At 39.1% G+C, this 14,837-nt stretch overlaps 1 protein-coding gene across 1 annotated transcript; it reads left to right on the top strand.

The window, feature by feature from the left end:
* The first annotated feature begins 40 nt into the window (after window positions 1–40).
* On the top strand, window positions 41–14,325 carry HMMR (hyaluronan-mediated motility receptor (RHAMM)). The gene is made up of 18 exons (XM_010287915.1): window positions 41–179; window positions 1,053–1,151; window positions 1,595–1,671; window positions 2,845–2,925; window positions 3,653–3,841; window positions 4,155–4,241; window positions 4,772–4,872; window positions 6,070–6,144; window positions 7,159–7,337; window positions 8,197–8,345; window positions 8,647–8,861; window positions 9,481–9,597; window positions 10,412–10,570; window positions 12,225–12,377; window positions 12,484–12,583; window positions 12,829–13,005; window positions 13,546–13,708; window positions 14,306–14,325. The coding sequence occupies exons 1-18, from the start codon at window positions 41–43 to the stop codon at window positions 14,323–14,325; spliced, it is 2,280 nt and encodes a 759-aa protein (XP_010286217.1).
* Window positions 14,326–14,837: the final 512 nt, after the last annotated feature.

Here is a 14,837-nt window from a genome sequence, read left to right as displayed (position 1 = left end):
CGGCCGGCGGTTACCTCCGCCTGTCCCGGTCCTTCTGGCTATGCTCCCGCTGCGAGGGCAGTCGCATATACCGGCGCGCTCGCGGACCTCTTGCCGAAGTGCTTGCAGGATTTTCCTACCGAGGAATAAAAATGCCGTCTTCAGGGCGAATCCTGGTTGTAAAGGGCTACTAAATGCGAGTGTGACAATATCTACGTATGTAGTAATTACACCGCTGCCAATCCAGGATTTGCTAGCCTTCTGATCTCATGATATAAAGCCACAAGAGAAACGTACAGAACTAGTCACACTGAAGCACTGCTGCTGAGAGGGTTTTCTGATGTAAAAGTTTCTCAGGATGAGTTTTTGGCTGTAGCTGAATGCCTCTGCTACCGCCGCCTGTTCTCGTGTTAAATGAAGTTGCTCTCGTTGGCAGAAAGCTGAACAAAGTAGAGAAGCGTTTACTGGTCTTGAGACCACCTGACCATAACGATAATTGTGTAAAGAATTTGTAGTTATCTTATTTCTGTCTGCTGTTTCCGTTGAAAGTGTTTAATTAAAAAAAAAAAACCACGATTTTTAATTTTTTATATGAGTAATTTAGTTCCTTGGAGGACAAGTTTGGCATTCAATAACATCTAAGTAGTCTCTTCTAAACTGAAAGAAGATGTCTAAAAAGAAAAAGTAGTAAAGTTTGCTTTTTATCTTTTAACACTTTAGGCTGGCTTTTTTACCAATTAGCATTGAGATGCTCTAACCATTTGGTACTTTTATTTATGGAAGTTAATGCACTGCTATTACTAATAAGATGCCTTTACAATATTGTATATGTAAAACACAGTTTCTAATTTTGTTAGCAGTGTAATAAACCAACCCTGCCGTGTGTGCTGTATATTTTCTTCATGTCTATGGGGAGGATGAGGAGAACATGGACTCCAGTTGTTGGCTGGGGTTTTTTTTCTTTTTTTAAGTAGGTTTAACTTAGGTGTGTAACCAGCCTTAACTCACTGAAGTTGAAAACCCTATCATTTATCTTAATAGCTTTCTGCTGTTCTAAAAAATTTCATTTCTAGTATGTACACCATTGCGAGGATCCTATGATGTTAAATCTTCACATGCACTGCGAAGTTCTCTGTCCTCTGAAACATGCCAACGGGTTAGGAAACAGAAGAGTAAGTAGTCTTAAAAGTTGCAGAGAACACAATGGTATCATATGTTTGAATGCTCCAATTGTTAGTGCTTACAACTGTTAATACTCTGTTCTTACTTCGAAATTGTTTATAAGTCTTTCAGATATCGGGCATCTCTCAGTTCAAAACTGACAGCGTGGATTTGGGAGAGGGGGATGGGACTCGGCAGAAGCTGAATTCTCAAAACTGGCTGTCATCTGGTAGTCTCTCTAAACTCTGTCAGGTGCCCAGATAACTAATATTGAACTGCCTGACTGCAGTAAGAAAACAGCTGGCGCTGGGTTGTAAAGTTGATAGTGTAATAAGTGGGTGGAGTTCTGTCTTTCGTATTAAGTCAATTAACCTTGTCTAGTTTGGTTAAATTTCCCTTACTGTGTGCATGTGCACCCTCTTCCTTCACCATTCTTTTCTGCGTCCTTCTGTAGGTGAGACAAATCTGAACAGTGAGAAGAATGCACCTACACCTGTAACTGGAAGGAGAATTGCATCTCTCGGATCAACAGTAAGACTTTTCTGTGGTGTCTGTAGTTCTGCTAAATTCCGGCTAAAGCTCACTGTAACTAGTCACATGATCACAGAATCATGAAGGTTGGAAAGGACCTTTGAGATCATCAAGTCCAACCGTTGTTAACCCAACACCACCATGTCCCCTAAACCATGTCCTGAAGCACCACATCCACACGTTTTTTGAACACTTCCAGTGATGGTGACTCCACCTCCCTGGGCAGCCTGTTCCAATGCCTGACCACTCCCTTGGTGAAGAAATTTTTCCTAATATCTAGTCTAAACCTCCCCTGGCACAACCTGAGGCCATTTCCTCTTGCCCTATCCCTAGTCACTTGGGAGGAGAGACCAACACCCACCTTGCCACAACCCCCTTTCAGGTAGTTAGTTGTAGAGTCTAACGTAGCCCCTTTATACTATTACTGTTAACCTACCTGAGTAAACTATGTAACACATTATTGTGCCTGTATTCCTTAGTAACTAAGGAGGAAAAACAAAGTTACAGCATCTTTGGGAATCATGTGATGACTACTTGGGACTACAGAGTGGCTTGTTGTCTTTGGTGTTACAATGTTGGGGTGGTTTTGCCTCTTGCTCACCATGGAATTGTGGTTTGCCTGCCTCATTTTAAGAAGGTCGTGTTTCCGTGTTCATACAGAGAACAGGGCAGAGCAGAAACATGGAAAAACAAGCCAGGAGGGGATGATACTGTAAATACAGGTTCTCAGTGCAATGTGTGAGGATGTTGACTTGAAGATGCATAGGTTAACAAGGTGAAAAAATATAACCTTGACTTATTAATTTAGTTTACTAGTATTCATGATGTAGGATGGAATTCCGCAAACAAATGTATGGTTAAGAGATTAAAGGTTTTTTTCATGGGGATTAGGGAGTCTTAAATGTCTCCAACTTTCTTAATTTTCTTCCTGTCACAATGGTTATGTCCATTCAGAGTAATGCTTACAAGAAAGTACTGTGGTAAAACCCATCCTAACCTGATACTTGTCTGCCCTATGTGTGGTAAGGAAGATGTTTGCTTTTTATTTGGTGTGTGTATATCTTTAATAGTATTATCTATATGAAAGCATCCACCCTAGATTTAACTGTGGTGTTAAACTAGTATGCAGCTAGAGACCAGTTTAAATATTTTGATTACATCTGTTTTCAAAAGCCAGCTAATGGGACTCGGAAGCCTAAAAAAGATCTTATCCTTATGAAGGAGAGAAAGAAACAGAAGACATTGGAGAAGGAGGTATGAATACATTATGTGAGTGCAATCCTGTAATATGTTTTAAAAATGCAATCTGGTAAAATTAGCCTCTTCTGCATTATATAGCATAAAAGTAGTTTGCAAACAGCTCTGTGCAGAGCACAGATTATCAAATGTAATGGTCTGTAGAAAACATTGAGTTTGTTAATGGAATTACATGAATTCCTACTCATAGTGAACAGCTATGCAGTCTTTTTCTGAAGAAGAAGAGAACCACGTCTTATATTCTCCCCAAAAAGGTTCTGTTTTATTTAATGACTGTTTGCTGAGATCTTTGCTTAATAACTGACATAACTTTGCAGTTTAAGTGGCATCTAGCTTTTCCTTATTAGTATACTTTTGTGTACTAATCCATGCCTCGTGTGTCTCAAATGCCACATTCTGTCTTTCTATTCTATACTCAAAGAGGAGCGTTGGCTTACACTGCAAGTTGAAGCTAAACTATTCTAACTTCAATGTATTGTACTGGCTCAATAGCATAAAATAAGTCAGATGAAATGCTAGGACTGCAAATCTGTGGTGTGTAACAATAGAGTATTGTGATTGTTAGCTCTTTTTCTTGTGAATGACAGAGTTTAAGATACGTATTCTGAATGGAAGTTAATAGAGTTTGGGTACTTAGCTTTGCAAAGAAAACCGCTGGCATCAGCTAATGATGTTATTTAAGAAGAATAATAGTAGGAAATGAAGAAAATGCCTCTCATTTTAGATCCGTGCATTAGTGAGAGAGCGTGGAGAGCAGGATAAAAAACTTCAGGCTCTGGATGAGGATTTTGTGAAGGTTGAAGCAAAGCTAAGTGCTGCAGTTCAGGAGAAGACATCTCTTATGGCAAATGTTGCATGCTTGAAAAAACAGCTTCTAGAACTAACAAGAACCAATGAACTACTGAAGTCCAAGGTATTCAAACAACTAAGTGCGTATTTGCTTTGATTTTGCTATTATTAAGCTCCCTGGACTTAAGGAACCTGTAGTTGCTGATCATCACCTGTGTTCATGTTCCCCAACCCCTTTCATTGGCACAGGGATAGAGCATGTTTGGTTTGGGATCTTGTGCACTTCTGTCTAAAGGCAGAGCGGGGCCTGCTAATATCCGTCTCAAGGATGGGTAGAGATCGGTGTTGTGGGTGGGAGTGGGACACTTTTAAAAGCTTGTGTGAAGAATAATTTGTATGAAGGAGTTATGCTTAGTGCTTTTGTGTTCATCTCTAAGCTGTCTGAAGATGCTGTGCAAAAGAAAATGAGCAGCCTATGCATGGAGTTAATGAAGCTCAGAAACAAGAGGGATGCTAAGGAAAAGGTATGACCATTTCTACTGAACAGGATAGCAACTCTGAGCTGTTCAGGAAGAGACAATGAAGGGCTTACAACAGAACTGCAGATCATGTATTCTTTCTGTCCTCAACTCAGTAGTTTCTTTAACTTTCCATGGAGAGAAAATGAAGAAAGATGAAATTATATATGTTCTTGACATTGCCTTTGCTGTGCAGAGTAAATCTGAGTTCAAGTAGGGAAGCCTAGAAATACATGTTACAATATCGATCCGTTGGTCAGAATATAAATTTCGTGGAAAGCCAGTGGTCCTAAGTATAGCTTGAAGGTCTTATACATGTTTGCAATTTTCAGGTGGTGATGGTGGTGGTTGTTTTTAACAAATGGCTAGTATCTGTACAGAGGGATACTTTGAATCACATTTAGCATAGTGGCAAGCGCTATCATTAAATTGTAGCTATGAAATAATTGCCGTTTACTCCTGTCTCTTAGGCAATGAATATTACTGTTCTACTAAATCTCATTTTGGTGGTAATATTTGTCATCTTTTCTTTTAAGACTACACTTGCAAAGCAGGAAGACATGGAAATGAAGTTGCAGGAAGTACAAAGGAATCTAGAGCATTCCAAAGGAAAAGTAGCACAGTTAGAAGAAAAACTGTAAGTAGTAAGGAAGGGAATTGACTTAGATGACATTTTATCATCTAGCTGTGCTTACATGATTATACCTTGTAGAGAGCAGGTAGCTTAGGGAAAATATAGGCGGTCTCCCTACTGAGAAGGAACAGACATTATTAATATTTGTGACCTGGAATAAATTTGATGGAACGAAGTTATAGGAACTGCTGTATTCTTATAAAATGAACATACACTAGAGGAAGAATATTTTGTATCTAACCTTTTTCTGAAAGACAAACCATATCATCTCAACCCTTTGCCTTCCAGTGTGGTACCGGTGGAGCTTTCTTGGGTGTGGGGTGGGGAGGGAAGACTTGTATCTTGAAAAGAATTGTCATTCATCTTAGACCAAGACATGCATGTAGATTGGATGCTTCAGTGTCTGGCCCTTTAGACTGGTAAGTTAGGAATAAGCAAGGATGAAGAAGCATTGGACCAGGAGTTGAGATCCTAGTTCAGTAGCCAGGCATTTTACACAGAAGCGGTTGTGGTCTCTTCAAAGTTTCTTCATAGTAGCTACATCCTCTGCAGAAAGGCAACTGCAAAGTGTCTTGGCTGAAGCAGGTCTCGTAGGAGGAGAGGGTTCCAAATCAACACTTTCTCTTCCACCCAAATACTGTCATTTGACGCACAGGAGCGGTGCGCTAACACAGAGGCTGTTTCTGAGAGTGGCGACCTAAGAAAGATAAACTTATACATTTTTATCTCAACTTGCACATACTTCAAAATATGAGTATTTTAACTGAACTTTTATATTTTTTCTCAATTTTGTATTACTGGCATTGCAGCATCCTTGTTATGCTTTCTGCATTTTTTAACATATAAGTGTTCAAATATGAGCAGAATTTTGATACTTACATTAGAGTTGAAATACACAAAGCTAATAATGCAGGTAGTGCAATTCACAAAGGGAGGAAATGGTAAGTTGTCTAGCTACTGCAGCTATTCTAGCATATTTCCTTGTGGCAGAAGACCATATGGAACAAGTATCAAAAGAGAGTAGAATCACCTCCTAGAGCCAGTACCCATTTGCCAGCCCAACTGGCCTATGAAAAGTATGCACTGCTCCTAAGTTGTGATTCAGTGGCTTATTTCTACTTGCTTACCTGTAAACGAATAGCTTACAAGTAGCTCTGAATTTGCTTAAATAAATCCATCATGAATCCTTCCTGGTTTTAGGTCTGCTACTGAGAGACGGAAAGTTGAAGAAAAATCTGACACTGAAAAACTCCTGGAATATATCACAGAGCTCAGGTAACAATAAATTGTTCTTGAGTTGGACTGGGTAAGTTAGAACGCAGCAAAACTAAGTCTCGTTTACAACTGGTGAAGTGGAACGTTGGCAACAATTCTGTTTAACGGTATTAAAATAGAGGGAGAAAAGAAATTGGATATTTTTCACACAATGGAAAGGAAATGTAAGATTATTAACTATCTTTCTAGGTGTCTCTTTGCTTTTCTGGGCTAAGCAATACTATGGGAGAGTTTTGTATCAGGGTCCTGAAATGTTTTTAGCCTGAGTTATTTGTACATAAATGAAGCTAAAACCTTTTCCTCTAAGGTTCTGGCGGTAATGTCTTCTAGCCCTTGCTTGTAAAACAATGTGCAGTAGGAAAAAACCCTCAATCTTGGCTTCTGGTGAACTTTACAATAGTCCAATTTGCATTTAAGAGTTGTGATGAATTATGTATGAACAAGCATCAGTGTGACTCTAAAAATTACTAATCCAGTGCTTTGTAACTGACCAAAATGGGAAGCAGTCTTCACAGTAATGTGTCCCTAGCTGGGAATGTGGTGAAAATACAAAAGTATTTCCATTTAACTGGTTCACTCTTTGCACACCCCCCTCCCTGTCAACTTACTCATTAAGAGAGTCCTCATTAACTGGCTACATACCTTAAGATTCTGCTTATTCTTGTAAAATCTGGTTTATTATGTATGCTTTTCTGTCACAACTCAGCTTTGTAAGGAAACTGAATGTAGCAGTCATCTGTAAATCAATTATAGTGACTAAATCTGTTTTAATGGAACCTTTATATTTTATTTGTGTGACTCTGTAAGTTTCATTTGCAACAAAACATCAGTGTTGAAATAATCCGCATGTAGTTTTAATTAACCTGTCTTAATGTGCGAAAAATTGCCTGGGAAAGCAGATGAAGGCAGTTTTCCTATGGGAAATCAACAGTCCTAAGTGTTTCTCATCTGTGCTGAAGTGTAAGCTTACAAACAAAACCTAGTGGTAACAAATACCTGCATTTTCTCCTACAGTAGTGTTGCAGAAACAGTTGAGAAATACAAACTAGATGTTGCTCAGATGGAAGAGACTTTGATAAAGAAAGACCAAGATATCAGCATCCTAAGGGATACCCTCAAAACAAGAGAGGAAGAATCACTTAAGCTCATAAAAGACCTTAATGGAAGGTGTCAATTGCTTCAACAAGAAAAAGGTAATTGTTAGTGCTTGTACACTGTTCACATGTGTCAACTGACACATGTTAAAGCATCTCAGATAGGTTTGCTCTGCAAGGTCAAAATTGATTTTTGTTTGTTCCAAGTTAAGTCATGTCTCTGAGCCCCAGCTGAAAACAGCTAGGCATATTTCTAACACAATATGGAAGCTACCTTGGATCTGACATCTTAACGCTACATATTGGCATATGACATATTAACCCTAAATTTGTATTTCCATTGCGGGTACCTAAGGTAGATAGTATATAGAAATTAAAATTGTTTACGTAGTAGGAATGGTTTTAGTCTGAAACCTGAACACCAATGAGTTGTTCCTTACCCTTCATTAAGAAGCAGTATGACATTGTCTCAATCCACTGTTACCAGCATGTGCACAAATTCATTGAGGTATTGCAAATGTGTCTAGGAATCCTTCTCACCTTTTCCCCTTCCTTTCTCCCCCTTTTCCCCTGAAAACCAGCACCTCTGCAGCCTGAGACTGGTACTCTGTTCTCTGTACCGGTTGGCTTGGATGTGCTAGTATCATGTGGAAGCACCTTTGGGAAACAGTTGTTTTTCCCCATCTATACAGCTGTCGTGATGAAGGCTAACTGCATGGTCCAAAGATTGCTGATGGTAAAATTATTTTTGACGTGGTCTATTTTCAGCTGATTTTGAGGAGTTTCCAGATGACTTGAGAGCGTGGTTTTGCTTGTTTTTTGGGTTTTTTTTGTTATGTGGTGTTCCTGCCTTGCCTAGCCAACTTTAAAGGGAGAATGGAAGCACTAAGAATAGATGCTGTAATTCTTTTAGGATAGAGAAGGAAATTTGTGTTATATTGACAATTCCTCTATGCAGAGAAAGAGTTGGCTGAGAGCAGAGGAAAATTCCTGATTATGAATGTTGAAATAGAAGACCTGAAAAAAAAAATTGGCTTGGAAGAACAAGAACACCAAACACTGCTTCAGAAACATGAGGAGATGGTCTCTCAGCTGCAGCAAGAGAAGGTAAACACAGACTATCAAGTAGTCTAAAACCAGATTCTTGACTGGTGCTGAAGTTCTGATTTTGGCTACTTGTGAGATTGCTGTATTACTAATGGTCTAATCTGTGGAATGTACAAGTAGGTGCTGGCCCGCTGAAACTGTGTTGTCCAATAAGAATCTTATCTGGTATTGTTGGGTGTTTTGGTTCTTCCTGTATATTTGACCTTATTCTTCTGCTTTTAAAGTATGAATGCTGCAAATAAATCTGGAATATCTAGAAAAGTACTGGTAATTAAAAAATTTGTGATACTTTGGCATGCAGGAGTCCTCAGCAGCAATGCACCAGAAGTTACTAGAGTTTCAAGATGAAGTAACAAGTGAGAGACATCTTCTTGAAGAAGAGCTGAATGATACAATGAATGAGCTGAATAAATTACATGCGAAGGAGAAGAAAGCTGAAAAGTTGGTGAAGCGGTTGGAACAAGAAATCAAATCTCAAGCTCTTGAACTTGCACAGATGGAAGTGAAGTTGAAAGGGTTGGTAAAAACTTTCTCTTTCTAAAGCTTGGAAAGGAAAAATATTAAATCAGTAGCATAAACAAAGCTTCTGAGCCCAACTGAGGTTTTAAAGAGACCTGAACAGATCTAAATCTATTGCTTGGTGGTTGTTGATTATTGATAGTGATTGGACCTAATCCAGCTGAATGACTTGAATAGCTTTTATACTGTCTTAAAACCGTTTCATTATCGTGCTGAGGCTTGCATGAAATGCCAGTACTGTAATAATATGATGTTGCTGTGAAGGGTAACCTACATGCATGTCATATTAGATGTTTCTGCCCTGGAGAGGGCAAAGGCTAGGAAAGATTTTAAAGCAAGGTGTTTCTTCCTTTCATGTATTGCAAGTTTACTATTAGGTGTTCAGTCTATTCGACAGTGATTTTGGAAAACAAGGGGAGGGGGAAATGCTTAAAGTTAAAAGTTAAATCTGCCTTGAAGATTGTGCTTTAACACCTGAGAAGTTGTGGCAGGGACGTTACTGGTTTGTCACAATTGATTTATGGCTGCCACTGCAGGCCTTCTGTAACATAACAGCATTTGGTAATGTGTTCAGACATACTCATCTCCAGCATGGAATGCTGAATTTTTATTTCAGGAAGAATGCCAAATTGGAGCAAATGAATGAAATGCACAGCAATGCTATTGTGCAGATCCAAGAAGAGCATAGCAATACGTTGTGTAAACTTGGAAAGACTGTTGCTGAGTTTGAAAGGTATTTAGGTTTCATTATGATCTAGGATGGGGATTATCTCCAAGATACAACAAAATATGCTGTTTATTCATGTGCCTTGGCACTTAATGCTGTACATGAGTGTTGGTACAGTATTAGACTAGAGGATTTTGTGATGGAGTATGTGACAGCATTAAGAAATGAATTTATTCCTTTTGAGTACTAGTCAAGTGTAATGACATACTCAGTATCTAGTTGAGGCAACTGGATGTTTCTTCTTCCAAAGTGTAACCATATTAGATACTAAAGTGCTGTTGAATCTCAATGAGAGCTGTAACTGGCAGTGGTGTTCTCTTTGCACTAAAATTTCTTGCAAAAAGATTTTGTGTTTAGGCTCAAAACTTGCACTGAATTGGGACTATGTTTCTACAGTTCTTAGAGGTCTTTCCTGTCAAAATATTCAGGTTGTGGGAGTATTTAAAAGGTGATACTGTTGTTGCGAAGTATGCAAGGCGCCCATGAAGGATCCTGTGGGATATTTGCCAATGCAAGCTGCAGATAGGAGGCCCTTTTGTGCTTAAAATAAGCTTCAGATATAGTTGGTCTTTTATGTTTCAAAGGAACTACCAAAACATGAAAATATCTACTGCAGAATTTGTTGTAGTGTTACTCCTTATGGTTTTGTGAAATGTGTTTCTTTAGGTATTTTATTTACCTGTGCCAGAACACTGCCATATCTCTAGACTACAAAATCTTTCATACTTGTTGGCATGAGCTTGTACTGCTCTTGTAAGGCTTGAACGTCAGTCTGTATTCTATCTAAAGTAACAATATTTTACTTGCATTGGAATGCCAGCTACAAGAAGACAATATCTGAAGAAATAAGCAGTCTTAAACTGGAGAACACTTCTCTGCAAGAAGAAGTTGCCAACCTAAAAAAAATAGGCCAAGATAACTTACAGCTCCTTCAGGAAGCAGAATACACTAAAAATAAAGCAAAAGAAGAATGTGCAAGGTACTACACTGATGCTTTTCCTTAAGCTAAAAAATGTCAATGAAGGCTTGCCTTTTTAACTAGAACTTAATATGGTGCTCCACCAAATAAAATCAGTATTTGGTGTAAGCTTAAGTTTCTTCCTTTTCTCAGTCTCCAGAGGGTTGAAAATATTGATAGACAAAACTGACTGAGTTTATATATATTAGAAAATTGGTCAGTTCAATCCATGGTTTGACTTTTTCCTTTATGTGGAACATATAGGAAAAGGAAAATACTGAACTGAAATATGTTGGAATATTGTATTTGTCAGAAACGTCAGTGACTGCTCCACAACTAGGATCCACAGGGGCAGACAAACAGATACTTAATGCACATCTCACCCTTTGCTACTCTGAATAGTGTGTCACCTCAAATTTGCATCACAAGTAGAAATCAATTAATGATGCAAAGTTACGACACTGCAGTAAGGTAAACAAAGGTGTTCTCTCTGCCTAATATGAAGCACCCCAGTGCAGCTGATTAAGTAGTAACACCCAGGAAGTTGTCTTAGGCCACTAGCTGGGGACATGTTTCTCTGACTCTCTAACAGCTGCTTAGTGGTGTATGTTCTTCTTCCAGCTCATTGCACAGAGCACGGGAAAGTCCCTTGCTGTGGGCAAGTAACTGACCATTTGAGGAGGTGGGACAGTTTGGTCTTAAAAGGTCTCAGTGTACAATCACCTATATTGTGTGCAGTTACCACAGTTACCTGAGTTGCATACTGTTCATGTGCTGGAAGACTTCCTTTCCCCCTTCTAATGTAGTTCCTAGCTTGCTTCTGAAGTTGAAGCTGGATTTAAGTCAACAACTATGCTCTGAGTTTTTTAAATGCATGTGTATAAGTGACTTACTCAACTGCATTGAAATACCGTTTTGTCCAAAATGAATTGGGCATTTCTGATATTCCCAGCTCTATCTCTTTCCTGGTTTATAAAATGCCTCTGTAAAGTTTTGTAATGCTATTGCTGTCTGTTCACCCATAGCCAGTATATTAAGATTGTCCAAAGGACCATTACAGCTTACCCCAGCTTACTGTGCTCTTTAAGGTGGTGTCCTTTCTTTCCTCCACACCTGCTTAATATTGCCTCCAGCTTCTATTAGAGCTGGTAAAAGTAAAACAGCTGAAGAGTTATTTCTAGCTGGATTTTCTGCTTGAGTGTGGCAGGGAAGGGACTCTTAGTCTCCACCTTGGTGATGTAAGAAACAGCTGAGGTTGGAGAAGAAAGGCAATGCTTTAGGTGTAGAGCTTTTTGAAGCTTTAAGTACATTCCACACTGAACAATTTTGACTAGTTTCTGCTTGAGCAAACCTCTCCATGTAAAGTGTAACTACTAAAGTGTCTTTTACTAAAAGCTGCTAGCATTAGAAGTCATAAATGAGAAACACATGATCGTTCCTTGCTTCAAAAGCACTCTTCATTCCCTCATAGGAGAAGTGAAAAATATTGTACATCTTTAACTTGATTGCTTTCTGTGTTGTTGTTCTTCTCTTGTAGCACTATTTGGGCAAACCTTTATTTCAGGTCTTCCACTAACAGCTTTTCAATTGCAGTTACTTGTGTTTTCACATTTAGAATAGTGTAAAAAAAAAAAAGTGGGAAGAGATCATTAAGGATGGATGGTATTTTCCTCAGGATGCTTTTAGAAGTCCAGACAAAGCTTGCACTGAAAGAAGCAGAAACAGAGAGAACAAAAGAGTCTTGCCGAGCACAAATGACTAAATTTCAGGAAAAACTGGAGGAACAAACTGAAGATCTGAAAAGAAAACTTGAAATGGAAAGATCAAGGTGATGTTTCTCAAATTAAACCTGCATTTTATAGCACACAAACTTTTAGTGTGAAGTGCTTAGAGCTAACAGTGGACATAAGGAAATTCCACTTCTTACTTTTTAGGAAAACCATAAATGAAGATGAGATGTCTAGCTTAAAAGAGGAGATAAAGACCTGGCGTAATTTATATGAAGATTTACATAACAAAACTAAGCCTTTTCAGGTGTGTTATGCAGTAGGTGTTTATTAGTATCTGTTGACTTAAGACTTGTGCAGTTGACTCAAGTTCTAGTCTTGAGAAGTAAAACATGCTATTTCCCATTTTAAGGCATTTATTCTGCAGCTATTTCTTAAGTTACTGTCCCTTGAGCCAGCTAATCCCCTGCCCAAACCAATTTATCTTGATATATTTTAGTTCAATAAAAAGTGGTGTTTAAGATATTCTGAAAGAGTTAATATTTATTTCAGCAACAACTAGATGCATTTGAAGCAGAGAAGAATGTGCTCCTAAATGAGCATGGTGCAGCCCAAGAAGAACTGAATAAACTAAGTGATGCATATGCTAAACTGCTTGGCCACCAGAACCAGAAGCAAAAAATCAAGCATGTTATGAAGTTGAAGGAAGAGAATATCCACTTGAAGCAGGTTTGTGAAGTGAAAAGTTAGAAATCAGAGTAGTTAATTTGCTTGATTCTTTTGTTGGTCTAAATATTTACTGATTAATCCTGCAAACTACTTGCTTTCTGTGGTTCTTGAATTTCCTGCAAGAGCTAGACTAGAACAAACCGCCAGGCTCCAGAAACAGCAGGAGAACCTGGCTTTAGTTTCAACTGACTATATGATATACAGAGGGCTCACTAGTGTGAATAACTACCCCTACTCTTAGCTTGGCTGGTTTCTCTTACCTCTTACCTCTTCTTGAGGTTCTAGGCTTAGCAAACTATCTGCTGAAAGGAGCGCCTGGAAGTTCCAGGCTACCATACTGCTTAGTGGTGTTACATGGCAATTATACAGTGGTGCTAGTTTCACTACACCTGTATGTTCAGTTTTGTTTTGTTTCTTAATGCTACCAATAATTGTGTATGTATGTGTTTACAGTTGCTCAGAAGGGCTAATTCAGTAAATGAAGCAGCAAGTGGTTTCCCCTGTTACCAATCTAACTTCCAAGTGTTATGTTGTCTTTAGGATGTCTCAAAACTGCGTGCATTATTAGCAAAAGAAAAGCAAACCAACAGAGATCTTCAGGAGCAGCTATATACAATTCAGGGCGTTAGGCGTTTTGATCCTTCCAAAGCTTTCCAGCATGATAGCAAGGAAAACATTCCTCCAAAAACTCCTCTTAAAGAAGGTAAGCTTAGATATTCATGTAACGGTGTCCTTGTACCTCTCGCACTTAACCAAAGAAGGCATGCTGCATTTGGGGAAGGAAGGAGAACGGCATCTCTTGGGTGTTGCACAGCAGATGCTGGAAGGCTGCATCAGCGGGGAACTTAGTGTACAGTGTGCTACTGCACTTTCTAGCCCCAGTTCTCACAGCCTGACTTGAGCAGGTGGTACAGCTCATGCGTTAGAGCTACTCGGGGGATAGGCAGTGTCCCCTGCATGGGTGGCAGGGATAAAGGTGGCTCATCTGGGGGTTTCAGTCCTGGTTCTTCAGCTGCTGCCTGGCAGGATGTTACGTTGCCGTAGGTTTAAAGGTAAGATGCCAAGGCCTGCGGACGAATGTGGAAGGAAAGATGGTAAGGTGCACGAAAGGAGGCTGTGCAGGAGAGAGTGTGGGAGGGTAGAGATCTCAGCCAGACCTATAGTGTATTACAGGGTCTGAAATTCTGCCTTGCCTGTGAAGTGGAGTGTAGTGCCTTCCCTCCCCCAGGAGACAACTAATTATTCAATGTGGTGGAAGCAATAGTGAAGAACCCAACTTAGTAACGTTTTTCCTTTGCAGGTAATAAAAACAAAATTTAATCTCTTCTTGGTATTAAGAAAAATATCATGAATCACCAATAAATTCATGTACTACAGAAGACTTCAGCAGACTACTTGTTCAAGGTGAACTTGGATGCTATATATGATGGAATTTAGCAGGAGTGCTGGAGAAGTGGTCTAAAATGATGTATATATTGAAACACTATGCTTGGTCATAGTCTCACTGAGAAGCCATAGGTGACTGTGTTCCAGACTCCTGGTAATATCACTGCACTCATGAACTCAAAAGTGTTCACTGCTTCACGTTTGTTGTATGCTGAAGCTGTGTAGTTTGTTTTTGACTGAGCAGCTTAAGTTCAGAAAAGGTACATAAGCACTGGAGAATAAGGATGACAAATGAAATCTGATTTCATGAAAGATGTGTTTTTGCATCTAGCTCATGTTCACAATTTTATGCTACATTACTTTGGCTCTTTATGGTTGTTTCGATACTAATGGCAGGGATGCTGCCAAGAGACCCATTTTTCGCTGCGGCCTACATAATATTGAAC

Source organism: Phaethon lepturus, unplaced genomic scaffold (assembly GCF_000687285.1).
Source record: "Phaethon lepturus isolate BGI_N335 unplaced genomic scaffold, ASM68728v1 Scaffold44675, whole genome shotgun sequence".
In the NCBI taxonomy this organism is placed as follows: Eukaryota; Metazoa; Chordata; class Aves; order Phaethontiformes; family Phaethontidae; genus Phaethon; species Phaethon lepturus.
Note: the sequence above shows the minus strand (reverse complement) of the source record. Positions and strands in the feature narration are given on the sequence as shown.